Source organism: Pteropus medius, unplaced genomic scaffold (assembly GCF_902729225.1).
Source record: "Pteropus medius unplaced genomic scaffold, Ma_sr-lr_union100, whole genome shotgun sequence".
Classification (NCBI taxonomy): Eukaryota; Metazoa; Chordata; class Mammalia; order Chiroptera; family Pteropodidae; genus Pteropus; species Pteropus medius.
In genome coordinates, this window is record NW_024351730.1 from 28,805,293 (window position 1) to 28,829,226 (window position 23,934).

At 38.6% G+C, this 23,934-nt stretch overlaps 1 protein-coding gene across 1 annotated transcript in view; it reads right to left on the bottom strand.

The window, feature by feature from the left end:
* The window catches only part of RASGEF1B (RasGEF domain family member 1B), a 590,398-nt gene that overhangs the window by 379,575 nt on the left and 186,889 nt on the right, over positions 1 to 23,934 (bottom strand). The window contains exon 2 of the mRNA XM_039845559.1: positions 4,811 to 4,858. Coding sequence (XP_039701493.1) covers positions 4,811 to 4,858 — 48 coding nt within the window. The remainder of the gene's footprint in view (positions 1 to 4,810; positions 4,859 to 23,934) is intronic.

Consider the following 23,934-nt stretch of genomic DNA (forward strand, 5'->3'; position numbering starts at 1 on the left):
CTTTCGAAATACATAGAGTCACTGAGGCAAAATGAAGTTCCCATACTCAAAAGAAGAAAAATGTCATATTTAGTATGAACTAGTATTTATTAGAAACTTACTATGTGCCAGGAAATTTGATAGGCATATCATTTATATTGTTACTTAACCCTTAGAACAACCCAACAAGTCAGGAATTGTCATCCTTATTTTGCAGATTTTAAGCCATAAGAAGAAATGAAATACTGCCATTTGTGACAACATGGATGGAACTCGAGATAATCATGCTAAGCAAAATAACCCAGACACTAAAAGTTGGAAATCACATGATATCACTTATATGTGGGATATAAACCTAAAAGCAACAAACGAACAGGACAAACAAACAGAGACTCATGGACATGGACTATAGACTAGTGGTTACCAGAGTGTAGCTGGTTGGTAGGGGGAGCGGGGAGGTAGACGGGGTAAAGGGGGCCAAATATGTGGTGACAGAAAGAAATCTAACTATGGGAGGTAAACACACTGTGTAAACATATATATATGCCTTACTGTTAAAGTGTACAGCCGAAACTTATTGGATTTCGTTAGCCAATGTCACCATGAAAAAAAAATAATATTTTTTTAAAAAGAAATATTATAAAACAAATCAATTAAAATAATTAAACTTAATAAAATAAAAAATAAAATAAAATAAATAAAAAATAAGGCTTAGAGAACTGTTTTTGCCCATAGCTACTTGTTCAAGAGGTTAAGAGTTTTGAACTTTGGGGCCAGGCTATCTAGATTTAAATTCTGACCTTACCTCTTCCCAGATGGGTATCTTAGTCTGTTCAGGTTTCTACAGTCACCCCTCTCCCTTATCCACAGGGGCTAAGTCCCAAGACCTCCAGTGAATGCCTGAAACTGCAGATAGTACCAAACTCTATACGTACTATGTTTTTTTCTTATACAACATACGTATGATAAAATTTAACTTATAAATTAGGCACAGTAAAAGATTAACAATAATTAATAAAATAGAACAACTATAACAATATACTGCATAAAAGCTATGTGAATATGTTTCCCTTTCTCTCATCTCAAAATATTTTATTGTATCATACCTATCTTTCCACTTAAAAGAAGCACTTTACAGCTTCTCTTTGGCATATCCGAGTTGCCAGCATTACTACTCTTACACTTGGGGCCATTATTAAGTAAAATAAGGGTTAATTGAACACAAGCACTGCAATATAGTGGATCTGATAACCGAGAGGGCTCCTAAGTGACTAACAGGTGGGGGGAGTATATAGGTGGAGACACTGGGCAAAGGAGTGATTCACGTCCCAGGGGGGACAGAGCCAGACGGCAAGATGTCACCATGCTGCTCCGATTAGTGTGCAATTTAAAACTTATGAATTATTTATTTCTGGAATTTTCTCTTTAATGTTTTCAGACCACAGTTGACCAGGAGTAACTGAAACCATGCAAAGCAAAACTGCGGATAAGGGGGGACAACTATATAACAAAATAACACAGAGCTGGGTAGCTCCTAAACAACAGAAATTTATTTTTCACAGTTCTGGATGGTGGAAGCCAGCATGGTCAGGCGAGCTTTGCAAATTTCTCACTGTGTCCTTACATGGTGGAAAGTGGTAGGGAGCTCTGTGCGGTCTCTTTTATAAGAGCATTAATTCCATTCATAAGAGCCCACTTTCCAATCCCATTACCTCTAGGGGTTAAGATTTGAATTTGGGGAAAACACAAATATTCAGACCATAGCACTGGGCAAACACAGCTTAATACATCTGTACTTCAGTTTCCTCATCTATAAAATGGAGCTAATACCTGTACCAGTTAAGTTATTGTCTCTCTTCCTACAAACCCATCTTTCTGTCACCAGATTTGTGATACTAGGCCTGGGACTCTGCAAAACACATTCCTGCTCAGTCAGCTGGCTTTTTGTTAGTTCTGCCAGTAGGGGGCGCTAGAGGGGCTGCAGAGCTGGAGGAATAAGAGGGAACTTGCTGCTTCTTGGGCACTTCCTCCGAGCCTCACCTCAGTGGCACACCCTTCCTGCCTTCCTGCAGAGCCACTGAACCCAGTTTGCAGTTTTCTCCCAGCACTTGCAGAATCAGCCTCATAGTGTGCTGGCCAACACCCTCTCCTCAGAGGTCTGAATGTCAGCTCCGTGGGGCTCTTCCTTTAAGTATCTAAGAAGTTTTAATAATCCCACTCTTTCTTCCTTCAGTCTTGGGAGTGGCAACTACTGCCTAGAATTGCTACTCATGTGATATCTTAAGAGTTTTCTTTTTTCTTTCCATTACCTAATTAACACCTTTACAAACAGTTAACAATTCTTTATATCAAATTCTCTCTGTTGAAATTATTGATGTGATCTCATTCTCCTGATGGACCCTGAGGGATATAAGAACACCTACCTCAGAGGGCCGTTAAGAGTATTAAATGAGTTGATCATTGTTAAGTGCTCATCACTGTACCTGGAGCACAGTGTTTGCTGTATCAGTGTTAGCTCTCATTATCCGGTAAGTATTGAAGCTGGGTTGGAAACCAGGTCTGTCCATCAACATGATGTTTCAATTAACATGATGTTTCTCTAATAAAAATAACTACTATCTACTTAGGCACTGGGCTTAGTACTTTCATAGGCATTACCTATTTTAATCTTCTTAAGCACTTCTTAGGTGATTTGCATTCTTGAAGTGTTTTAACAATTTACATCAAGAATAGTATTCCGAGTTAATATGTCCATTATCCTGAAAGGTTAGGCAAGTACTTTATACAATTCAAACACCAACATTAGAAAAATAAATTTTTAACATGAACTCCAAATTCTAATAAATCTATTTATGTCATCACCTTATGCATCACCAGGAATTCACACAATTTAAATGTGTGTGTGTGTGTGTGTCCGAGGATTAAGATTTTGTCATTTCAAATTGCAATTGGAGGAAGACGGTCAAAAGGCACAAACTTCCAAGCTATAACTAACACTGATGTGTGATTTTTGGAAAGTTGTTAAGACAGTAAATCCTAAGAAAGAATAAATTTTTTTACTTTTTTTCTTTTTATTGTGTCTATATGAGAAGATGGCTGTTAGCTAAATCTATTGTAATTGTTTCACAGTAAATGTAAATCAAACCATCAGGCCATACGCTTTAAATCTATATGACAATGTATGTCCATTATTTCTCAATAAAACTAGAAAAAATAATAGGTTAGCATTCTAAGACGGAGTATGTGAAGAACACTAAAAATGTTTGACCCTGTCAAGGCATTTTGATAAATTAATACATATTATTATATTTTTAAATGTTTGATTACTGTGCAGTACTTAACCTCTGTGAATACTGATCATTTCATAGCAGTATAAATTTTTAAATTTTATAGCTTAAAATTTGCTGAACATGAATTAAAAAGTGTCAGTGTATGAGACTAGGAAGGACTGATATGTCTTTCTCCCTTCTTCTGGGATCATCTCCTTTCAGTTTACTAGCCCAAGTAAGGAAGATCATTTTGAGAACTGCCTCTAAAGGAATTGAGGGTGACAGGTTCAGTATCATACACTTCAGCAGATGACGGATGGGTGGTGGAGGGCCCCTCTGTCCAATTACATCTGCCCCACTGGCCATTTGAGAGTTCCCACTGGACACTTCTTTGGAGATGAAAATGCAAATGTTACCTGGGTTTTTGAGAATGATATTGGCAAATAGATTTAGATCCAAAGACAAGTAATCCATTTCATGATGGTCTAAGAAATATATCACATGAGGAATAATAAAAGGAACTGTGATATTCATAATGCACAAATTAAAAGAATTTGGGGGAGGGAAGCTATTTCTCTTCCCATCTAGAAAAGACTGCCATACGTAAGAGAGAATGTGTCACACTAACTCTGGGTAGTTACAAGAGCAGAAATGGGAACAATGGCTAGAAATCATAGGTTATTCAGAGTGAACAAATATATTTTTAAAATTTTACAATTTCAGTGATCCAAAGAGAAATGAATTGCCATAGGAGATAATGGTACCTCTGGCAAAGTGGAGTACTTATGCATTGGTACTCCTCTCATATGCTGAAGATAATGGAGAAAATTAAGTAAATAAATAAGTGTGTGTGTGTGTGTCTGAGTATTAAGAATTTGGAATTTCAAAATTTCTATGATTTTATATACCTAAGGAATCAATGAAATATTGTAGAATTAAAAAAAATTAAGTGCCTATTTTGTGCTTGGTACTAGATATAAGTGCTTTCACATTTATTATCTCATTTTATCCCAAATAAAATAAACTATACTAATAGGTACGATTATCTTCTTCATACAAATAGGTCCAAGGTCACATATCAGGTAAAGAATCAGGAATTGAAACCAACTTTTTCTGGCTCACAAAGCTCATGTTTCAGCCAATTCACCACAGGTCATAGATTAGGGTCATTCTCCACAGCAGGTGCTGAGAGAATAAAGTTTGGTAAAAATATGAATTGAGCTAGGAACAGATACCTTCGCTGTGAGGGGCTTAGAAAATAAAAGAGCTGAATCTGGAAGTGTATCTTCTGACCTTGCTTTCAGAATTGCTTGTAAGCCATGGGAAATTCTTAGATTCTGTCACTGGGTTTCCGGAATATCTCATTCCATGTCATTTCAAAGACCTCTCTCCAATTTCCGTTTTGCTATTATGGAAGCAAAGTAAATGATAATCCCAAAATACTTTGTTTCTGGATGTATCCTTGCCTTCTAAACAAGTCATTCTTTTCTCTTCAGGAAAAAAATTAAAGTTCCTACCAAAATTATGTTTTTAAAGAAAAATGCAAAGTGGGGGCAACGTACCTTTTGCTTCGTGCTTGATTTCAGGCCAACTCGGGAGTGACTCTTGGACTAGAGGAAAAATGAGAAAGAAATCTATTAAGAACACAGGATAATAGTAGAATTTATTTTGAAGTCATTTCTTCTAGAAGGTGTAAGTTTTAAGTTAAAATCCTTTCTCCTAATCTTACTTCACAGTCTCTAGAAATCTAAGAATAGAAGCACAGCATAAACTACAGTGTTGAATTTTACATACTGAATGGAAGACTGTTTAAGTCCTGGAGCTGTAAATGCAAAGATGCACCTACACTTTGTCAATGCCTTGCTCATATTTACCGATTCAGCATCTTTCTTAGAGGACACCGGCAGAAACCAAAAACTGCAAACATGAGGAAATATTTCCAGCTATATAAAATAAGGCAAAGGGAAGGAAGGGGGAATGAATAAAAGAAGAGGTAAGGAAGAAAGAATAAAAGAAACAAATGCCCTATAAATTGGAAAACGAGAAAATAGGGGCAGCATGATGAAAAGGGCACATTTATGACAAGATTTCCAAGTGTCTTTCTAAAGGGTAGATTTTAATCTCTGTTAATTTAAATACATTTTCATTAGATTGAAACACATCTCTCAGAAACACTAGTTTTTATAGAGGGCTTTTCTTTTCCAGTTTGTTCATGATTGCCTAAGCTTATTTGGAATTAGGAAAGGTAAAACAAGCATTGATCTATGCGTGAGAATATTTCCATATAGAAATCATTGACTCTTCTGCCAATGAGAAGAGCAAAAGTCAAGCTTACTGTGTTTAGCATTCACATATATTTGACTTTAAGTGTAGCATGAATCAAAGTTAACTCGTCCAATTACTACAATGTAGATAGAAAAATGTCTCCCTAAGTCAGTAGTTCTCAAATTGTTTGGTCCTAGGACCCCTTCGCACTCTTAAAAATTACTGGGGTCCCCAAAGAGGGGACCCCAGTAATTTTTGTTGGTTATATTCATAGTTCATATTATATTCAAATTATATTCATAATTTATGTTGGTTATATTCACTGATATCCACTATTAGAAATTAGAATTGCAAAAAAAATTTTAATGTGTATTTAATTCATTTTAAAATAGCAAGGATAAACCCAATACATGTTACATAACAAATTTCTATGTATATTTGTACATTCCTAAATAGAACAAAATTAGTGAGAAGATGCCATTTTTTCTAATTTTTGTAAATCTCTAATGTTTCACTTAAATAGAAGATACTAGATCCTCCTATCTGCTTCTGCATTTAATCTATTTTGATGCAATATGCTTTTGGTTGAAGTAAATGAAGAAAATTCAGCCTCAATCCAATATGCAGTTTGAAAAAGAAAGAGTATTCAGAATAATCCTTTCAGATAATTGTGAATATTCTTCTCTAATAACATACCAACACTTGACATTGGTAGTTTCTTAAAGGTTAGTTGCAATGTAGAATCTGAAATCATATCAATGAACTTTTTATACTCTGTTACAGAAATATTTGTTGGTCTGTCTTGAACTTTGAATGGGTCTTTTACTTATGCATTTTACAGCATCCTGCATTGGTCATTTGGAAAATAGTGGTTCAATGAGTTATGAAGGTTTCACAAATATTGACACATTTCATTACATGATATTTAAAAAATTACATTTATTAATAACCAACCTCACCAGAAAAATCTTTAACAGCTGGTAAGCTATCAAGCTCACAGTAACAGATACAAGTTTTCCAAAATTCTAATTTTCACTTGAAAGCTTGAATTTTATTATGAGCAACAAATACTGTCTGTTGCTTTCCTTGAAGCACTAGGCTCACTTCATTTTTGCAAACATGTCTGCCAGCTATGACTCTGAATAACCGTAGTTCCTCTATTACTTATCCTTTAAAGTTAAAATGATGTTTCGTGAAAAAAGGGGCTAGTTTGACTCACAATTCAATTTCATAAGTGCTCTTCTTCAAAACAGCCACTGAGCATTTATGTGCAGAAATACTTTATGCATACTTCTCATTTTGTAGAATAGAATACTAAAAAGTTGTATATTCAAGGCTTGAGATTTCATAACCTTAATAATTTTTACTATTTCATCAAGGGCATTTTGAAATGAAACTGGCATTTTTTTTCTGCAATGCAAATACACAGTGGTAAAATTATAAAGACTGCTAGTCCAGCTTGGTGCTACTGCCTTAATTCATGCTAAAGCACCAACAGTTTTAGCCACCATTGCTCTTGCACAATCAGTGCAGATGCCGTCCAGTAAAAAAGCAAAAAAAAATCCTAATATTCATTATGAAAGAAGTTTTGGCTTCTCAGATTCCCTTCAAGAACCTTCGCTCATTATCACTTAAAGCAGCTGAGCCAGTAGTAACTAGATTTAGACTGTCCTACATTCAAAGAAATGAAGCTTACCAGGAGTGGAGCCAATGAAAAGCAAATTGTCACTGTTCCTACCTCCTTCCTGCTGCCTAAGAGGAGAGAGACCCAGAGACCAATGAAGAGTAGGTTTCCCTACTATTGGACAGAAGCTGCAATGGGAAAAGAACTTTATAAGAAAACTGTGGTGTTTGTCTTTCACTTACTCATACAGTGTTTTGAAATCCATTTAGACTGGTATGGGCTGAACTGTCCCCCCTTCCCAAATTCATATGTTGAAGTTTTAACTTCCGGTGTCTTACAACATTTGGAGATATGGCCTTTAAAGAGGTAAATAAGGTAAAATAAGGTTATATGGATGGGTCTTAATCTAATATGACCAGTGTCTTTATAAGAAGAGGTGATTAAGACACAGACAACAACATATGCAAGGAGGAAAAACCATGTGAAGACAAGGAAGCAAGCCATCTTCAAGCCAAGGACAGAGATTTCACCAGAGACCAGCCCTGCAGACACCTTGATCTTGGACTTCTAGCCTGCAGAACTATGAGAAAATAAATTCCTGTTGTTTAAGCCACCCATTTTATTATGGCAGCCCTAACAAGTTAAAATCCACGCCCAAAAAGGTCAAGAATCTAAAAAATGAAGGCCCAGCAAAACCAAATCCTGAATCAAAAGGGACCATTACCATCACTTTCACTGTCAATCACATACATCCCAAAGAAGAATGTCTAGATCAGTGGTTTTCAAACTTTAGAGTTCATAAAGATCATTTAGGGGGCTGTTAACCATGCAATTTACCAAACTCAACTCCAAAAATGCCAAGTCAGGAGTTCTAGAGTGTCTCCCAGGAATGTCCATGTTAACAAGCCCCCCCAGGAAATTCAGATAGATAAGTATGGTTCACAAACCACAATTTGAGAACCCCTTGCCTGCTAGCACAATAGTAACTTGGGATGAGAAGTGGAAAACGCAGAAATGCATACTAATTCTCTTTCTCTTTAAAGAATTCAAATAAATTAATCTCTCTTTCCTTTCTCTTTTAAATGCCTAGTGTGAAAACTCTTGATTTGATTGAATCAGTGGGTGGGCCAGGATAATTAAAACTGGATGAATGTTGGCAAATTACTCAAAGCAGTCCAAAAGCAGATCTACAACAGTTGTTTAATCTCTCCAATTTAAACACATAAGCACACAAATTTTGTATTTATTTATATTTTTAAAAATCCAGCTGAGTTTCAATATCATTTTAAGTGCCATAAACATCCATGGATATAGCCTTTGTATTCAACTCAAAGTTACGATAGCAAACATGCCCTGAAGGACAAGACTTCCACTTACAAAGGGGATTAAAAGCTGTGATGGTTAATTTTCTGTGTAAACTTGACTGGGCTAAGAGATGCCCAGATAACTGGTAAAATATTATTTCTGGATATGTCTGTGAGGGTGTTTCTGGATGAGATTAGCATTTGAATCAGTAGACTGAGTATAGAGATCCACCCTTATTAATGTAGGTGGGCATCATCCGCCATGCCCTTGGGGGTCCAAATGGAACAAAAAGGTAAAGAAAGGGTGAATTCCCTCTCTTCTTCAGTTGGGATGTCCATAATTTCCTGCCCTAGACATTGGAGCTCCTGGTTCTCAGACTTTTGGACTCCAGGACTTATACCAGTGGTACCCTGGTTCTCAAGCCTTCAGATTCAGGCTGAATTATCAGCATTCCTGGGTCTCCACCTTGCAGACAGAAGATTGTAGGTCTTCTCGGCCTTCATAACTACTTGAGCCAATCCTATAATAAATAAATAAATATAGTCTTCTATATATATATTTATTTATTATTATAATAAATAAATATATATATATATAGTCTCCTATTGGGTCTGTTTTTCTGGAGAACCCTGACTAATACAAAAGCAAATCCAATTCCTGAGAAATACCATTTGCATTTAACATCGAATGAGTTCTTGGATCTCTCCTGGTCAATGTCTCATCTAGACAGAATGGAGACAGAGCCTACCAAAAAGTAACTTGCATCTTACTTATCATGCTATATGCATTCAGTCTCCCACTTACAAACATATGATCTTCTAAAAATTTCTTTCATTAGTTGGACTTAAGAGCTTATTTTCCTCATATAAATAATTTTATCAGCTACAATGCAAAGGCCTATTTAACCTCTGATATAACTGAAACGCTATGCGGTTTCAGTTAAAAAAACTGTATACTATCACAATACTAACAATTATACAAAGCAGAAAAATAATAAAATTAAATAAGAAATGATTTTGCTTTTTCCATATATCTTAAACGATAACATAAATCAAAAAGCATTTTTAATTTGATGAGGATTAAGACTAAAGTAGAAATTCTAGAATTTTGAAAAGATCTTGTTAAAAATTTCAAGATATGGTACTCACTGCTAATATGTCTGATGTCTCTCACCTACCCCTCCCAAGCAGATGGTTTTGCTTTTCTTGATTCGAGAGTATCCCCTGTGTTACTCTGATCTGTAGCAGCTATACATAGGGTCACTTAGGCCTAGTAACTGGTGGAGGATAGCAGGAGAGCAAAGCAAGTTGTTAAGCAGCTCCCTATGGCAGGTCACACTATGCCCAGACTATCCCTCACTCTGGATGGACTATTATCTATTGTCACCTGTGTCCCAGCTTGATAAACACAGAAATGAGGGGAGATAATCAAAAGAAAAAAAAAAGTGTTTTCTTCATACAACTGAGTAAAAATTAGAAAAGAGAGGAGTGGTAAGGCTAGGGAGAAAAATTTTTAAAAACTAAAATAAAAATAATAACAAACAACATCAACAATTCCCTTTTATTGAGCACTTACGATGGGTTCCCACCACATCATCCAACTTGTAATGATATATATGATCCTCATAACTAGACTAGGAGGTAAGTATAATTGTATTATTATCCTAATTTATAGACAGGAAGACTGAAGTATGGAAAGCAAAATAATTTGCCTAAAGTCATACTGCCAATAAATTGTACAACCAAGATTTGAACCAGTTCTTCTGATTCAAAGCCCAAGGTCCTAAACATTACACTACTTATATGAGAAAAATTGCCAAAGGAAGAATTAGCAGAGTCCATGGTAATGAAAGTTAGAGAATACAGGAAACTGTATTGCACGAATAATTGCTTCAAGAGAAAGAAAGGAAGTCATGGAAAAGAGGTAGTAGATCAGAAGTTCCCACAAGTCAGATTTAAGCTGGCATCAGTGGCCAAGGTCTCCGAGGCTGTTCTCTGGAGACAGCAAATGGCAAGAAGGGAAGGAGAGTGGCTTTGCAGTGAGGCAGGTAGGGGAGGGTTCTGATGTAACTGGCACCACAAATACAAGAAATATTCACAAATCAGGTATGCCTTACTTGGGGAACACATGCATGGTATTTTATTTTAGGCTCCAAGGCATTTAAATAAAAATATCCCATCCAGGGAAGGGCAAGATGGCATAGAGCATTTGTACATCTCCTCTTGCAACCACACTAAAGTTGTGATGAAACCACAGAGCAAACAGCAAGCAGAGTCGCCTGGGGTCTAGATAAACAGAGGCACTACAACTAGAGAAAGAAACAAGAAATCACTCTGAAATGGTAGAAGGGGCCAGAGATGCAAGGCTGCCTGGTCTCACGCAGCTGAGTGAGACAGACAGAGGCTGTGGCAGCTGCAGCTGGCAGGTGCAGACGTTCCTCTTAAGGGGTATGTGACCGCGACTGAACTTCTGCAATGACTGACTCACTCGCTCTCAGTTCCAGTGCCAGGTAGGCTAATCAGGGGGTGTCAGGGATGTACAGGAGGATGCTGAGTAGTCACGCTTTGGGGCAAGGGCTGGAGGTGAGGCTGAAGTGCTGGCGGCATCCATTGTTCCTCTGTTGAGCCCTCCCCCTCCCAGTGTGCAGATACAAGCGCTTCCATAGCTGAGATGTCATCAAACTGGATAACAGAGGTTACTCCGCCCTAAGGACTCCCTGAAACTTTGCCTCTCCCAACCTGTAGCCCTACCCAAGCCACATCCAGTGGTGTCCTCGGCATGCCCTGTGCCCCTTGCTGAGCAGCTCCAAACCCCACACTGGTGGCACCCAGCCTCAGTTTCTTGAGGCAACTATAGGCACAGCATGGGTATCAGCTATCTGGGGACCGACTGCTGAATCTTACCAGGTGAACCTGGAGGGGCACAAGCAGGGGCTAAACTTGGCCTGAAGCTGGATCCCTCTTAGGGCTGTCCCACTGGACACCTGCTAAGCCATGCTAATAAGACCAGAAGACTTAGGAGCTTTGCTTTGTTCATAGAAACAGACACAGAAAGGCAGCCAAAATGAGGAGACAAAGAAACATATTCTACATGAAAAAACAGAACAGAGATGCAGGAGAAATGGAGTCAAGCAATGTACCAGATGCCAAGTTCAAAAGGATGGTTATAAGGGTGCTCAGTGAACTTAGGGGAAGGGTAGGTGAACTCAGTGAGAACATTAACAAAGAAATAAAAAACATGAAAATGGAAATTATAAAAGGGAACCAGTCAGAAATGAAGAATACAATATCTGAGATGAAGAGTATATCAGAGAGAATCGACAGAGTGGAGGAAGCAGAAGTCCAAACACTGGTATAGAGGACGGGCTAGCAGAGGACACCCAATCAGAATGGCAACAAGAAAAAAGAATGCAAAAAAATTAAGATAATTTAAGGAGCCTATGGAACAACATCAAACATGAAACTTTCACCTCATAGAGGTACCAGAAGAAGAAGAGAGAAAGCAAGAAGCTGAAATCTATTTGAAGAAATAATGACAGAAAATTTCCCTAATCTGGTGAAGGAAATAGACATACAAACCTTGGAAGCTCAGAGAGTCCCCGAAAAAGATGAACTCAACAAGGCCCACACCAAGACACATTATAATTAAAATGCCAAAGATTAAATACAAAGAAAGAATCTTAAAAGCAGCAAGAGAAAAGCAATTAGTTACCTACAAGGGAGCTCCCATAAGACTGGCAGCTAATTTCTCAAAAGAAACTTTGCAGGACAGAAGGACTTGGCACAAAATATTCAACATGGTGAAGACCCAGGATCTATAACCAAGATTACTTTATCCAGCAAAGCTATCATTTAGAGTTAAAGGACAGATAAAGAGCTTCCCAGACCAGAAAAAACTAAAAGAGTTCATCGCCACCAAGCCTCTATTACAGGAAATGTCGGAGAGATTTCTTTAAGAAGACAAAAAAAGAAATATGTAGCAAAAATATGAATAAATAATGGCAATAGCTACATATCTATCAACAAAAACTTCAAATGAAAAAGAATTAAGTGCTCCACTCAACAGAGAGGGTGGCTGAATGGATAAGAAAACAAGACTCCTGCATATGCTGCCTACAAGACACTCAATTCAGATTAAAAGACACACACAGACTAAAAGGAAGGGGATGGAAAAAGATATTGCTTTGATGGACCTAGAAGGTATTATGCTGAATGGAGTAAGTCAGATAAAGACAAATGCCATATGATTTCACATGCATGCGGAATCTAAAGAACAAAATAAACAACAACAACAAAAATGGAGACCAACTCAAAGATACAGAGAATATTTCAAGAGTTACTGGATAGGAGGTGAGTTGAGGGGTTGGTGAAAAAGGGCAAAGGAATTAAGAAGTATAAATGGATAGTCAGAATAGTCATGGAGATATAAAGTATAGCATAAGGAAAATAGTCAATAATATTGTAATAAACATGTAAGGGAGTACAGGTGTATTAGATTTATTGGGTGATCACTCTTGTGAATTATACAGATTTCTAATCACTATGCTGTACAACTGAAACTAATATTGTATACCAAATATAATTGAAAAAACTCATTGAATTGTACACTGTAAATATGAGCAACTAATTATCTATTATTATTTCATTAAAGCTGTAAAAAAAATTTTTTAATCAAAAAAAAAAAAAATAGCCCACCTAACAAGGCTACCTACCTCTCCACCCCACATACACATACATACACAAAAAAGAGGCAGCAGCAAAAGAAAACTTTCTTTTAAAAATTCATGATTCTCTTCTATAATAAAATTATACCAAGCTGCCTTGGAATTCTGACCTTAACTCTTATGAGTCAGTGCTAATTAAAACAGTGTGTTCTGAAAAGTTACTCCAAAGTTGAAAACAGCAAGGGGTGAATGTGATTATGTTTTTCAGACCTATTTATGAAAATGAGCATTCTGACATCTAAGTCTGCAGTTGTAAAAGAATACAATGCATGCAGGACTTTAATGGAAACTAAAAGGGAATTTAAGTGACTTCTGCCAGCAAATACGGCCCATTTTCCCCACCAGTGCATCTGCCCATATCAGAAAGGGGGCCCCTGTCTATGATTCCTCTGCTACTTTTCAGAATTAGGAAATGTTCCAGTTTGCTCTACCAACATTAAAAATTCTATTTAAATCCCAGGACAAAAATGACAAGGAGAACTCTTAAAATACGGGCTCCAGTCTGAGTTCCCCTAATTGGAGCTGCAGAATAATTTAACAGTATCACTCTGTAAATGGGCTGATTAGCAACCCATTAACTCATGAGAGTACTTCCCTGTTCTCTTAGCAGGCTGTTCTCAGAATTGTCACCCCATATTCAGAAGCTAGAACAAAGGACACCTTGAGCTGATATGACATTAAGAAAGCTTCCCACTTCGTGTCCATGTATGTGCTTGCTTTCCAAACAACACAAGAAGAAATGGCTGAAATGGAAAGATTCCAGAAACGAGTCCGTCTGCCACTCAGTGACTTGTCAGGTGATAACGGTGCAGTCAAGACTGCACAGTACTGATGGAAAGACTCTCCTGACCTGTGGCTGTTTTTCAACCTGACCATCACTGGAAGAAATCAAGAAGGTGGTCTAATTGAAAAGGCCCATGATGTTCTGAATTGCAATTCTTTCATAATGTAGGGCTGTACCCTCCTGGCTGAAGGAGAGGGAAAATATTTGACACTCCAGAAGAAATATAAGAAGTCCTTCATTTTAGAGGAGTATCTGTCTTAATGACTGGGACAAATTTCTCTCTGGTCACTGAGCTTTAGATTCCCTTTGTCTGATTTTTATGTTCTACCCACCTTGCGTCACTTGACAGCTACCTGTAGGGGTGATGACTGGAGGTTCTAATCTGGGAGCAGTGGTGAGTCAGCATCTGTCCCTATAGGACATTCGTTGTAAGGCCACACCTGCTCTTTACAGACTCCACTAAGAATTGAGGTCATGCTCCTCAGTCTGAGCCTGGTATCTGGAACCCATCCCCTTAAAATGCTCACAGACATCCTAAAGCAAATCACCTGCTTATATACTAGAAATGTTATATGTTCTCCTGATAACGATGGTGAAAACTAACATTATTGTGCTCTTCTAAGTGCTATGGGCTTTACATATAGTATCTCATTTAATCCTCACTACGATCCAATAGTATAAATAAATACCATTATTGTCACTCCCAGAACAGAAAACCAAAGCCCAGAGAAGTCACTCGATTTGCCCAAAGGTACCCATCTACTCAGTGTCTCTGCCAGAATTGAACTCAGAGAGCCTGTCTTCAAAGCTGCCTTTCTTTTTTTCTTTTAGGGTATATCTGATTTTTTTTTTTAAATTTAATTGTGGCAAAATACAAGTAACATAAATTTTACCACAGTATCCATTTTTAAGTGTACAATTTGGGAATGTTAAGTGTACTCACATTGTTGTGCGATCAAGCCCCAGAACTTCCTCATCGTGCGAAACCTAAACTCTATACACATTAAACAACTCCCCAGCCCCCTTCCCCCAGCCCTTGGCAGCCATCATTCTACTTTCTGTCTCTGTAAATCTGACTCATCTAGGAACCTCAAATAAGTGGAACCACACAGTATTGGGTTTTTTTGTGACTGGCACATTTCTCTTGGCATAACATCTTCAAGGTTCATCCATGCTGTAGCATATGCAGGATTCTCTTCTTTTTTAATGCTGAATAATATTCCATTTTATGTATACCCTGTATTTCACTTAACTCTTCATCTGTTGTTTCCAAAAGCCACCCTTCCTAACCACTACACTTAATCATCTCCCATATCCCTGCTGTCAGCTATTTACGCTCAGACCCTCTTCCCGGACTGCCCATGATCACTTAGGTGCTGTGGTCTGCCAGCTGCCTTGTTCTTTTTCCCACTGCAGCTGGTGCCTCCACCTGGCCCACACTTAGCACCTATGTAACCCTGGGGTGGAGGGAGGAGGGCTTTAGTTCTGGGCTCCAGGTTTTCTCTGTCTGTCCTGGTTGCCATGGTTTGCCTCTCCATGCCAGCCCTATTATGAACCACATCAGCTACAAAGAACATGGTTTCTAAGGAGTGGTACTCCCTGGCATACAAATTACTTGGGAGATGAATCCTTCCTATCTCTTTTGAACATCCCTCTCAGGCATGCCGCTGACTGAAGCCACGAAGCTCCTATTACTATTAATAACTCTACAGTAAGAGGGAGAAAAAGGAGCTGTGCTGAAAATAAAACAGTGATGAACTCAGCCCACGAACAAGGCCAAGACAAATGACTATAATGTATTCTGGATCCGTACTTCTCCAAGGCTATTAAAGTATAGAAGTCTAATATTGAGCATTCTCTGAAAACAAAATGCCACAAGGAAAACACTAATAAAGACCAGGCATTTTCACATGATAAACTCCAAGGCAAGGGTTATGTCTGAGTTCTTCTCCATAGCTCTCTGAAGGCACACAGTAGGCACTTATTCATGAAACTAACACAAATCCAGATAAAAGAACTCTTTTTTTCAGCTTTCAATTCTCTCTTAGTTACTTTTTAGCTAGAGAAAGGGACATGAAGCAGGAGAAGCAACATTTTATCTGCCACCACAAAAAAAGAAAAAGGGATTAAAGTTACTTAAAGAACATTTAGAAATTCACTCCCCCCACGACACCAACCCCCACCACACACACTCTCCTCACCCTACATCCTTAAAAGAAATTTATTTCTTCTCATAAAACATGAAGGACAGCACAGCCCTGAGGTGTCAGAAGTGGTGCCTGATGGCCCCATAAGGTCTTTTCATCTCCTTCCTTCAGGTTCAAAGACAGCCAAGACATGCACATGAACACGGAAGACTCTCCTCGCCTATCAGATTGAAGGGCCTACACACTCATCCAGACATCTGTGCATCTTCACATTCCACAAGTAGTTACTGAAGCCACTGTGGGCCAGATGCTGTTAGGAACACAGTGCTGGACACTCAGTACAATTACTATAAATCTTTATGTGCTATGAAGTCATCATTAAGCCCTGTCTAAACCTCGAGCATGCAGAGTATACCTCCTCTAACGTTTGATAAATCTTCAGGTTATTTTCTTCATGCTGGATTGTGGTTTAATATTTATACTTTCCTGTTGGCATTTTACTAGATGGCTTAGATTGCTTTTCCCCCAAAATTGCTAACTAGTCATCTCAGTGATATTTATAGGAAAAAAAAAAAAATCTGACCTTTGCCACCATTTTATGTTATCTCTGGAATCTTATGATTGATTTTTTTATGTGAAAGGACAATGTTTTTCTGAAATACTTCCAAATGCCTTTTCTTTGAGGGTTATCCAGTTTCTTTCCCAGCTGTCCCCGGGAAGGGAAAGGGGAAAGGCATATTTAAAGCCTTTTGTCACCACCAGCTCCAGTGAACACTGAGAGCAAGATGACACTGGTTACAGCATTTTTTCTTTACTTATGTAGTATAGTATAACAGGAAATATGTGCACATACACAAAACAACAAAAGAATGAACATTTTCAATCTGTCGAAGAGTACTAAAATATTTTAACTAGTACAGCTTTTTGTGCTTTGAGATCTGAAAGGGATGGCCTCTCAAAATACATATTCAGATACTCTCAAAACAAAATACATGCAAAAATACAGAACCATCTTTAAACCTAACTTTTTATATGATGTCTCAGTAACTTTACACACAAGATTCTGCGTTGAGTTGAATTGTAACTGCTTTTTGTATTTGGAGAGAATGTGACTATTGAACTTGAAACCTTTTATTCTAGGCATCTTGGTAGTTTCTGGTGGGATTAAGCTAGAGAGAAGGAAGAAGTGGGGGAAGTGGGTGGAGGGCCCTTCCCTCCAGAATGTGAAGTTTCTACCACTGCCTCCTCTCCAGAGGTCTCCCAGGTCCAGACTTAAAGGTTTTTCCTACAGTGATCCTCCGATTATTTTTTACTTCCCTTTGACCCATTTATTTAAACAGGAGTTTAACAAACTGCACTTAAGAAATGTGTTTGCCCTGTTTTGTTCTGTTTTCTTTCCTTTTAATAAATGACATGGCACCTGTTATTAGGAAGGAAGCAAGGTTGAAACCCTGAAGTGTTAGTGCAATTGGTCTTTAATTGGGGTGGAAGCCTTTTCTTTTCTTTTTTTTTTAATTTATTTATTTAAAACAGTTTCAAATATACAATACATTGGTTAGACATCTATGTAGTTCATAAAATGATCCCCCCAATTGCTCGAGGTGGGAGCCTTTGCAATGGGACATTATTTACTAATTCGTTAAATACTTACTGAGAAGGAAAAATCTAATTTTAATTGCTATTATATTAAGTCTATAAATCACTGCAATTCGGGGAAATCTTTACATGATCCCATCTGGGAGATATTTACTTTTAATAAACTTGGACAATTACACTTCCTGCTCTTTAATTCCAAAATCCCTGACCACAGCCAGCCTGACCTACCACCAGGAATAACATATTAGGCTGATTCCAGTAACGAAATCACAGAGACTCACCATGAAAAAGTCACCCAAGTCCTTTCGATTATTGGCCTATATGTATTAAGGTGCTTCTTAAAGTTAGGAGCTGAAGATATAGTTCCTGCCCATAAAAGTCTTATAATTTAGTTGGATTGGTGTATAATATGCCCAGAATGAAAAATAATCTTAAAAGGCAGTATATACTAAATATCGAATATGCATTACCTATAGGAAGTGCTAAAGTAATAAAGAAAGCTGAGACTGTTGGTTTGGAGAGGATGCAAGTCCTACTCAGGACTTGAGGGGGCCCTGGAATAGTGGAGTCCCATTTAGACAGGTAAAGATAAGAGCCCAGCATAACGTGAGATGTATAGGTAGTCAATAACTTCTAAATAAACAAGGAGGACGGGCTTGCCAGGCAGAGTTAATGCCACAGACAAGGGCTCAGTGGGAGGAATAAACACATTTGGTGTCCCTGAGGAATGACATGTCAATCGATTTCCTTATAAGGTTATGGAGAACAAAAGGAAGAGGTAGACAAAGAGGGCAGTTTCAAACTGGTAAGAGCTCATGGATAATTTAACCTAAATATTCTGTTAGGGGGCTCGTAACTGTCTGGAGTTGTTGTTGGTGATGGTGGTGGCGGTGGTGGTGGTTATTGTTGTTGTTGTTGTCCGATTCAATTCTATGAGCATTTACTGAGAACTTATCCATTCCAGGCATTGTGCACTCGGGATCTAAACATGAGTAACAGTCTATCTGAACTCAAGGATCTCCTAGCCGAACAGTCAAACACAAAAATAAATGACTGCCAATCAATGTGGCAGATACTATAACAGAGAGATGCAACCTCCTAGAATGAGAGCACAAAGAGAGGAGGTGTGAAAAGGCTTCTGGGAGGCAGTTATACTTAGGCTGAGTTTGAAGGGTGAACTGGCATTGCTAAGTGCTGGGAGGAGGAAGTGAGACCCCAGGAAGAGAGAGTGAAAGGTGTGAGAACATGAATCTGGGACTGCATTTGAGGGAATATGCCTGAAAGGCAGAGCTTGAGGGGTAGGGGGTGGGTACACAGGACCACAGAAATAGGCAGGGGTCTGGTTATTATTCAGAGGAGTCTGGGATTTACACCATAGACACTGGGGAGCCACTGAAGACTTTTACATGAAAGGAATGGCATAATCAGATTCTATTTTTTTTTTCTTTTTTTTTTTAGAAGGAAATCTCTAGTAGGATTCAAGAGGTCTAGAGTAGAATTGGAAGATTTGGTAGGATTCTACTTGTGTTGCTTTTCTATTGCTAGCATTAGTAGTTATGCGGATTTTGCCCTATAGCAAGTACCCTAAAGTCAGTTCCTTTCCTAGTTCTGGCATGAAACAGGCATTTGGACAAGTGATTTCAGTGGCTCTCAGTTTCCTCACTGCAAAACAAAGACTCTGTATGAGATGCTCTCTAAGCTCCAGATGGTGATAACTCTTCACACCCTCTCACTTATCCTCAAAGAAAAGCTGAGTATGTAAGAGTATTTGTGAGGAGTATGTGGGGGGAAGAGTTCAGTCTTTATCTTGATTTCCCTGGAAGGTAAACTAATTTAAATGAGCATGCCAACAAATTTTCAAATATTTTCTTTTTAAGTTTTATCTAAGTTACAGGGAAGCTTAAAAAGTCCCAGAAAATTGTATATATTTACTGCATGTGTTTGCACAGACTTTAAATTAAACTGCATTTATGAAAGCCCTATGCATTCTTTGGATTACTATATTTCAGTCCTAAGAATTATGCCAGTGCACAGAGTGCACTCAGAGGAACATCCACTCTTCAATTGTTTATTCAGCCTCCCAGTCTGAGCTCAGCCAAATTTTATTAAAATCTCTATTAGTGCAACTCAGTTACGATTAAATATTCTTCCTACTTTTTTAAGAAGAAAAGAATGCAAATAACTCTTGATAGCCTATGTCAACTGGGAACATGGATCACAGGGATAAATTAAATCCATAAATAATCCAGGACCTTCATTTAAGCCAAGAGTTTCAGTCTCCTTTCTCAACAAATCTTTTCCAAGAGCTGCTAACAAAGTATTCAAACTGACTGAAATGAAACTCTTTTGTGCAGACTCAGCTCTAAATGAAATTGGGAGGTGATTGCCTGCTACCTTCTACCCCTACAAACCGCTACCACCTCCTTGCTCTATATCTCATTCATACTAATCTTCCTGAATGCCAAATTAGAGTCTGCATCTTATCTGACCATTCCATAGCTCTGGACGCTGCTGACCATTCCTATTTTCCTAAATCTCTTCCCTTGGTCTCTACCTCTATTCTCCCCTGTTTCTCCTCCTACTTTGTCAATAATGCTATTTGGAGACATCTTTTATGTCAGTCCTTACCCTGTCTCCCAACTACCAGTTCATTTTTCCTCTGCAGGTCTTCCTGGGAGATATCATCCACACCCATGGGTTTAACTATGATGCCACTATACAAACATAGCTCTCTTCTGAACTCTTTTTAGCAAAATGTTAAATGTCAAGTAAATGCTTTTGAAATTGAACAAAAAATGGTTGTGAATATGAAATTTAAGATTGTATATAGAATGTGTCACTGCCTAGCTCTTCTCTCTCATGTCTCTCTATCTCACACCTTTTCTCCATAACTACATGAATCCTTATCTACCCATTGCTGCCATGACCAGTAGTTGGGTCTACCCTACCTTCCCATCCCATATCTCAGCAGAACTCTGCTCCCATGTGCTTCATACATAGGACAGAGCAGTTGTCTTATAGGCTGTGACTTACAGCTCTATGGCTTTGCTAATGCCTTCACCCCCTTCTCAATTCCAATTCAGATTTCAACACCCATTCATAATGTCACATCTTCTGTGAAGTCTTCTTATCCAGCTCTTTCTTTCTACTCAAAGCAGAATTATTAACCTTCAACACTGGACTCTGAGAACATACTTTAGTAATACCAATCTGTAACAGCATTGATACACTAAAAATTAGTTGATGGTATGCTGGAACATCTCCTTAACTAAAGTAATTCTCTGAAAGGGACCATATTCTATTCCATTTTATATCTCAAATGACTAGCACAGTGCCTGACACATAGGGATCATGACCACTCTTTAGGTAAAGGGCTTTAACTGGACAAAAAGGTTGGGTACTTATGGATTGTACTGGGCAGACTTCAGGTTTGGGGCTTGGAATGGATGGTTGGGCCAGAGTGAGAGAGCTGGTAGGCTGAGCAGAAGATTTCATGAACTGAGACATGGTACTAAGGTGCAGATCTTTGCTGCCTATGTATATTTCTTTCTAAGGGAATGCGACCTACTCACAATACCCGCTGTTTCCATGACCATGCCCCCATCACACGATCTCACTACTCACCTCAGGCACAGAAGATTTGGCCAAGGGTAGACAAGTGATTCAATGAGAAAGCAACAAATAGGCTAGAAAGTGGCTTATGGCCTGGCTCAGAAAGATGAGGAGATCCAATAAGATCTCTCTGTCAAGAATTTGGAACTGGGAGAGAGAGAAAAAAAAATGGTGTAGATGATAGAGGCTCTGTTCATCCCTCTGACGATCAAACCAAAGTTGTGATGGAAACAAGGAGCAGTAGCAAGGAAAAATCGCCTGGGATCTAGAGGAACAAGCCATACAACTAGGGAGAAGTCCAAGAAAACACCCTACAACAGCAGAAGGTAGGATGGAGCTAGGACGCTGGGCTGCCCAGTCTCCAGCGGCTGAGTGAGACAGAGGTTGCGGCAGCAGCAGATGCCTCTTAAAGGGGCTGCATCTGAGAGCAGATTTTCTCCGTAACAGACCTGCTCGCTCTGAGCACCAGTGCCCATTCAGCTGTGCACAGGGGGCACCAGGGACTTACAGGGAGACATTGTCAGAGTGAGGGACTAAGTGAGATTCGCTCTATATGGAAGAGCCAGTGGTATCCATTGTTCCCTGTTGAGCCCTCCCCGCTCCCAGTGCACGGACACAGCAGCGCCATAGCCCTGACGTCATCAAACTGGATAACAGAAGTGGCCCCCCCTCAGAGGATTCCCTGAAACCCCACCTCCCCCAAATCGTGGCCCCACCCAAGCCACATCCAGGTATATCCTCAGCGAGTCAGGTGCTCCTTGTTGAGCAGCACCTAGACTCACACTTGGTTTCTGGTGTGGCCTTTTGAGGCAACTATAAGCACAGCATCTGTGGATTGCTTGCTGAATCTTAACAGGTGGCCTTGGAGGGGCAGAGGCTTGGGCTAAATTTGACTTGCAGCTGAGCCCCTCTCAGGACTGTGCCACTGGATACCTACTTCACAAATCCACACTAATAAGACTGGGAAACTCAGGAGCTTTGCTTAATACATAGAAACAGACCCATAAAGGAAGCCAAAATGGGAAGACAAAGCAGCAGAAACCATATGAGAGAACAGAGCTGAGATCCAGATATAGTGGAGTCAAGTAATCTAACAAATGCAGAATTCAAAACACTGGTTATAAAGATGCTCAATGAACTATTGGGAAGTGTAGATAAATTCAGTGAGAACTTCATTAAAAAAAATAAATAAAAATGGAAATGGAAATTATAAAAGAGAAGCAGTCTGCAATGAAGAACACATTATCTGAGATGAGAAGTATATTAAATGGAACACACAAAGGAATAAAGAAAAGGATCAAATGCCCTATCTAGAGGATGGGAAAGCCAAAGACACACAATCAGAATGGCAACAGATGAGATGCCACCACAATAAAAATAATTTAAGGAACATATGGGACACTATTAAGGGTCTAAATATCCATCTGATCGGTGTAACTGAAGAAAATCAAGATGTTGAACAGCTGTGTGAAGAAATAATGATGGAAAACTTTCCTAATTTGGTGAAGGAAATGGACATAAAACCCCAGGAAGCTCAAAGAATTCCAAAAATCAGGGATCTAAAGAGGCCCGCACCAAGACACATCATAATTAAAATGCCAAAGGTTAAATACAAAGAAAGAATATTAAAAGCAGCAAGAGAAAAACAGATAGATACTTGTAAGAGAAAACCTATAAGACTGGCAGCTGATTTCTCAAAAGAAACTATGTGGGACAGAAGGGCTTGGCACAAGATATTTGACAGGATGAAGACCCAGGATTTACAACCAAGAATAATTTATCCAGCAAAGCTATCATTTAGAATTGAAGGACAGATAAAGAGCTTCCCAGACAAAAATAAGCTGAAGAAATTTATCACCACCAAGCCAGTATGACAGGAAATGTTGGAGGGACTTCTTTAAGAAGAAAAAACATGTATCAAAAACAGCCTAAAGAATGGTAACAACTACATTCCTATCGATAAATACCTTAAAAGGAAAAGAGTTAAGTGCTCCAACCAAAAGATAGAGTGGCTGAAAGGATAAGAAAACAAGACTCCTACATATGAAAAGGAAGGGGATGGAAAAAGATATATGGACCTAGAAGGTATTTAAGTCAGACAGAGAAAGATAAACACTATATGATTTTACTTATATGTGGAATCTAAGGAATAAAAAGGACAAACTAATCAAAAACAGACTCATAAATATAGTGGACAATTTGGTGATGGACAGAGGGGAGGAGGGTTTGGGGGGCTGGGAGAATGGGGTGAAGGGTTAAAGAAATAGAAATTAGTAGCTGATGATTGGTCATGGGCATGAGGAGCATGGCATAGGGAATGCAGTTAGCATTAATACATTGGAGGTGGAGGGTCAGGGGAGGGAGGGTGCAATTGGGGGGACCATTTTATGAACTATATAGATGTCTAACCAATGTACTGTATACTTGAAACTAAATTAAAAAATAAAAATAAATTTAAAAAAAGAATTCAGAACTGGAAGGCAGTCTGAGATAGTTAATAAAAGGAACTAAAACTTAAAAGTTGTAATATAAAAGGATCATAGAGAGTGTTGGCCATGATGACTTTTTGAAAACCCAAGTAATAAGCAAGCAGAGTAAACCGGATAGCAGAGAATAAGACACACAGCAGA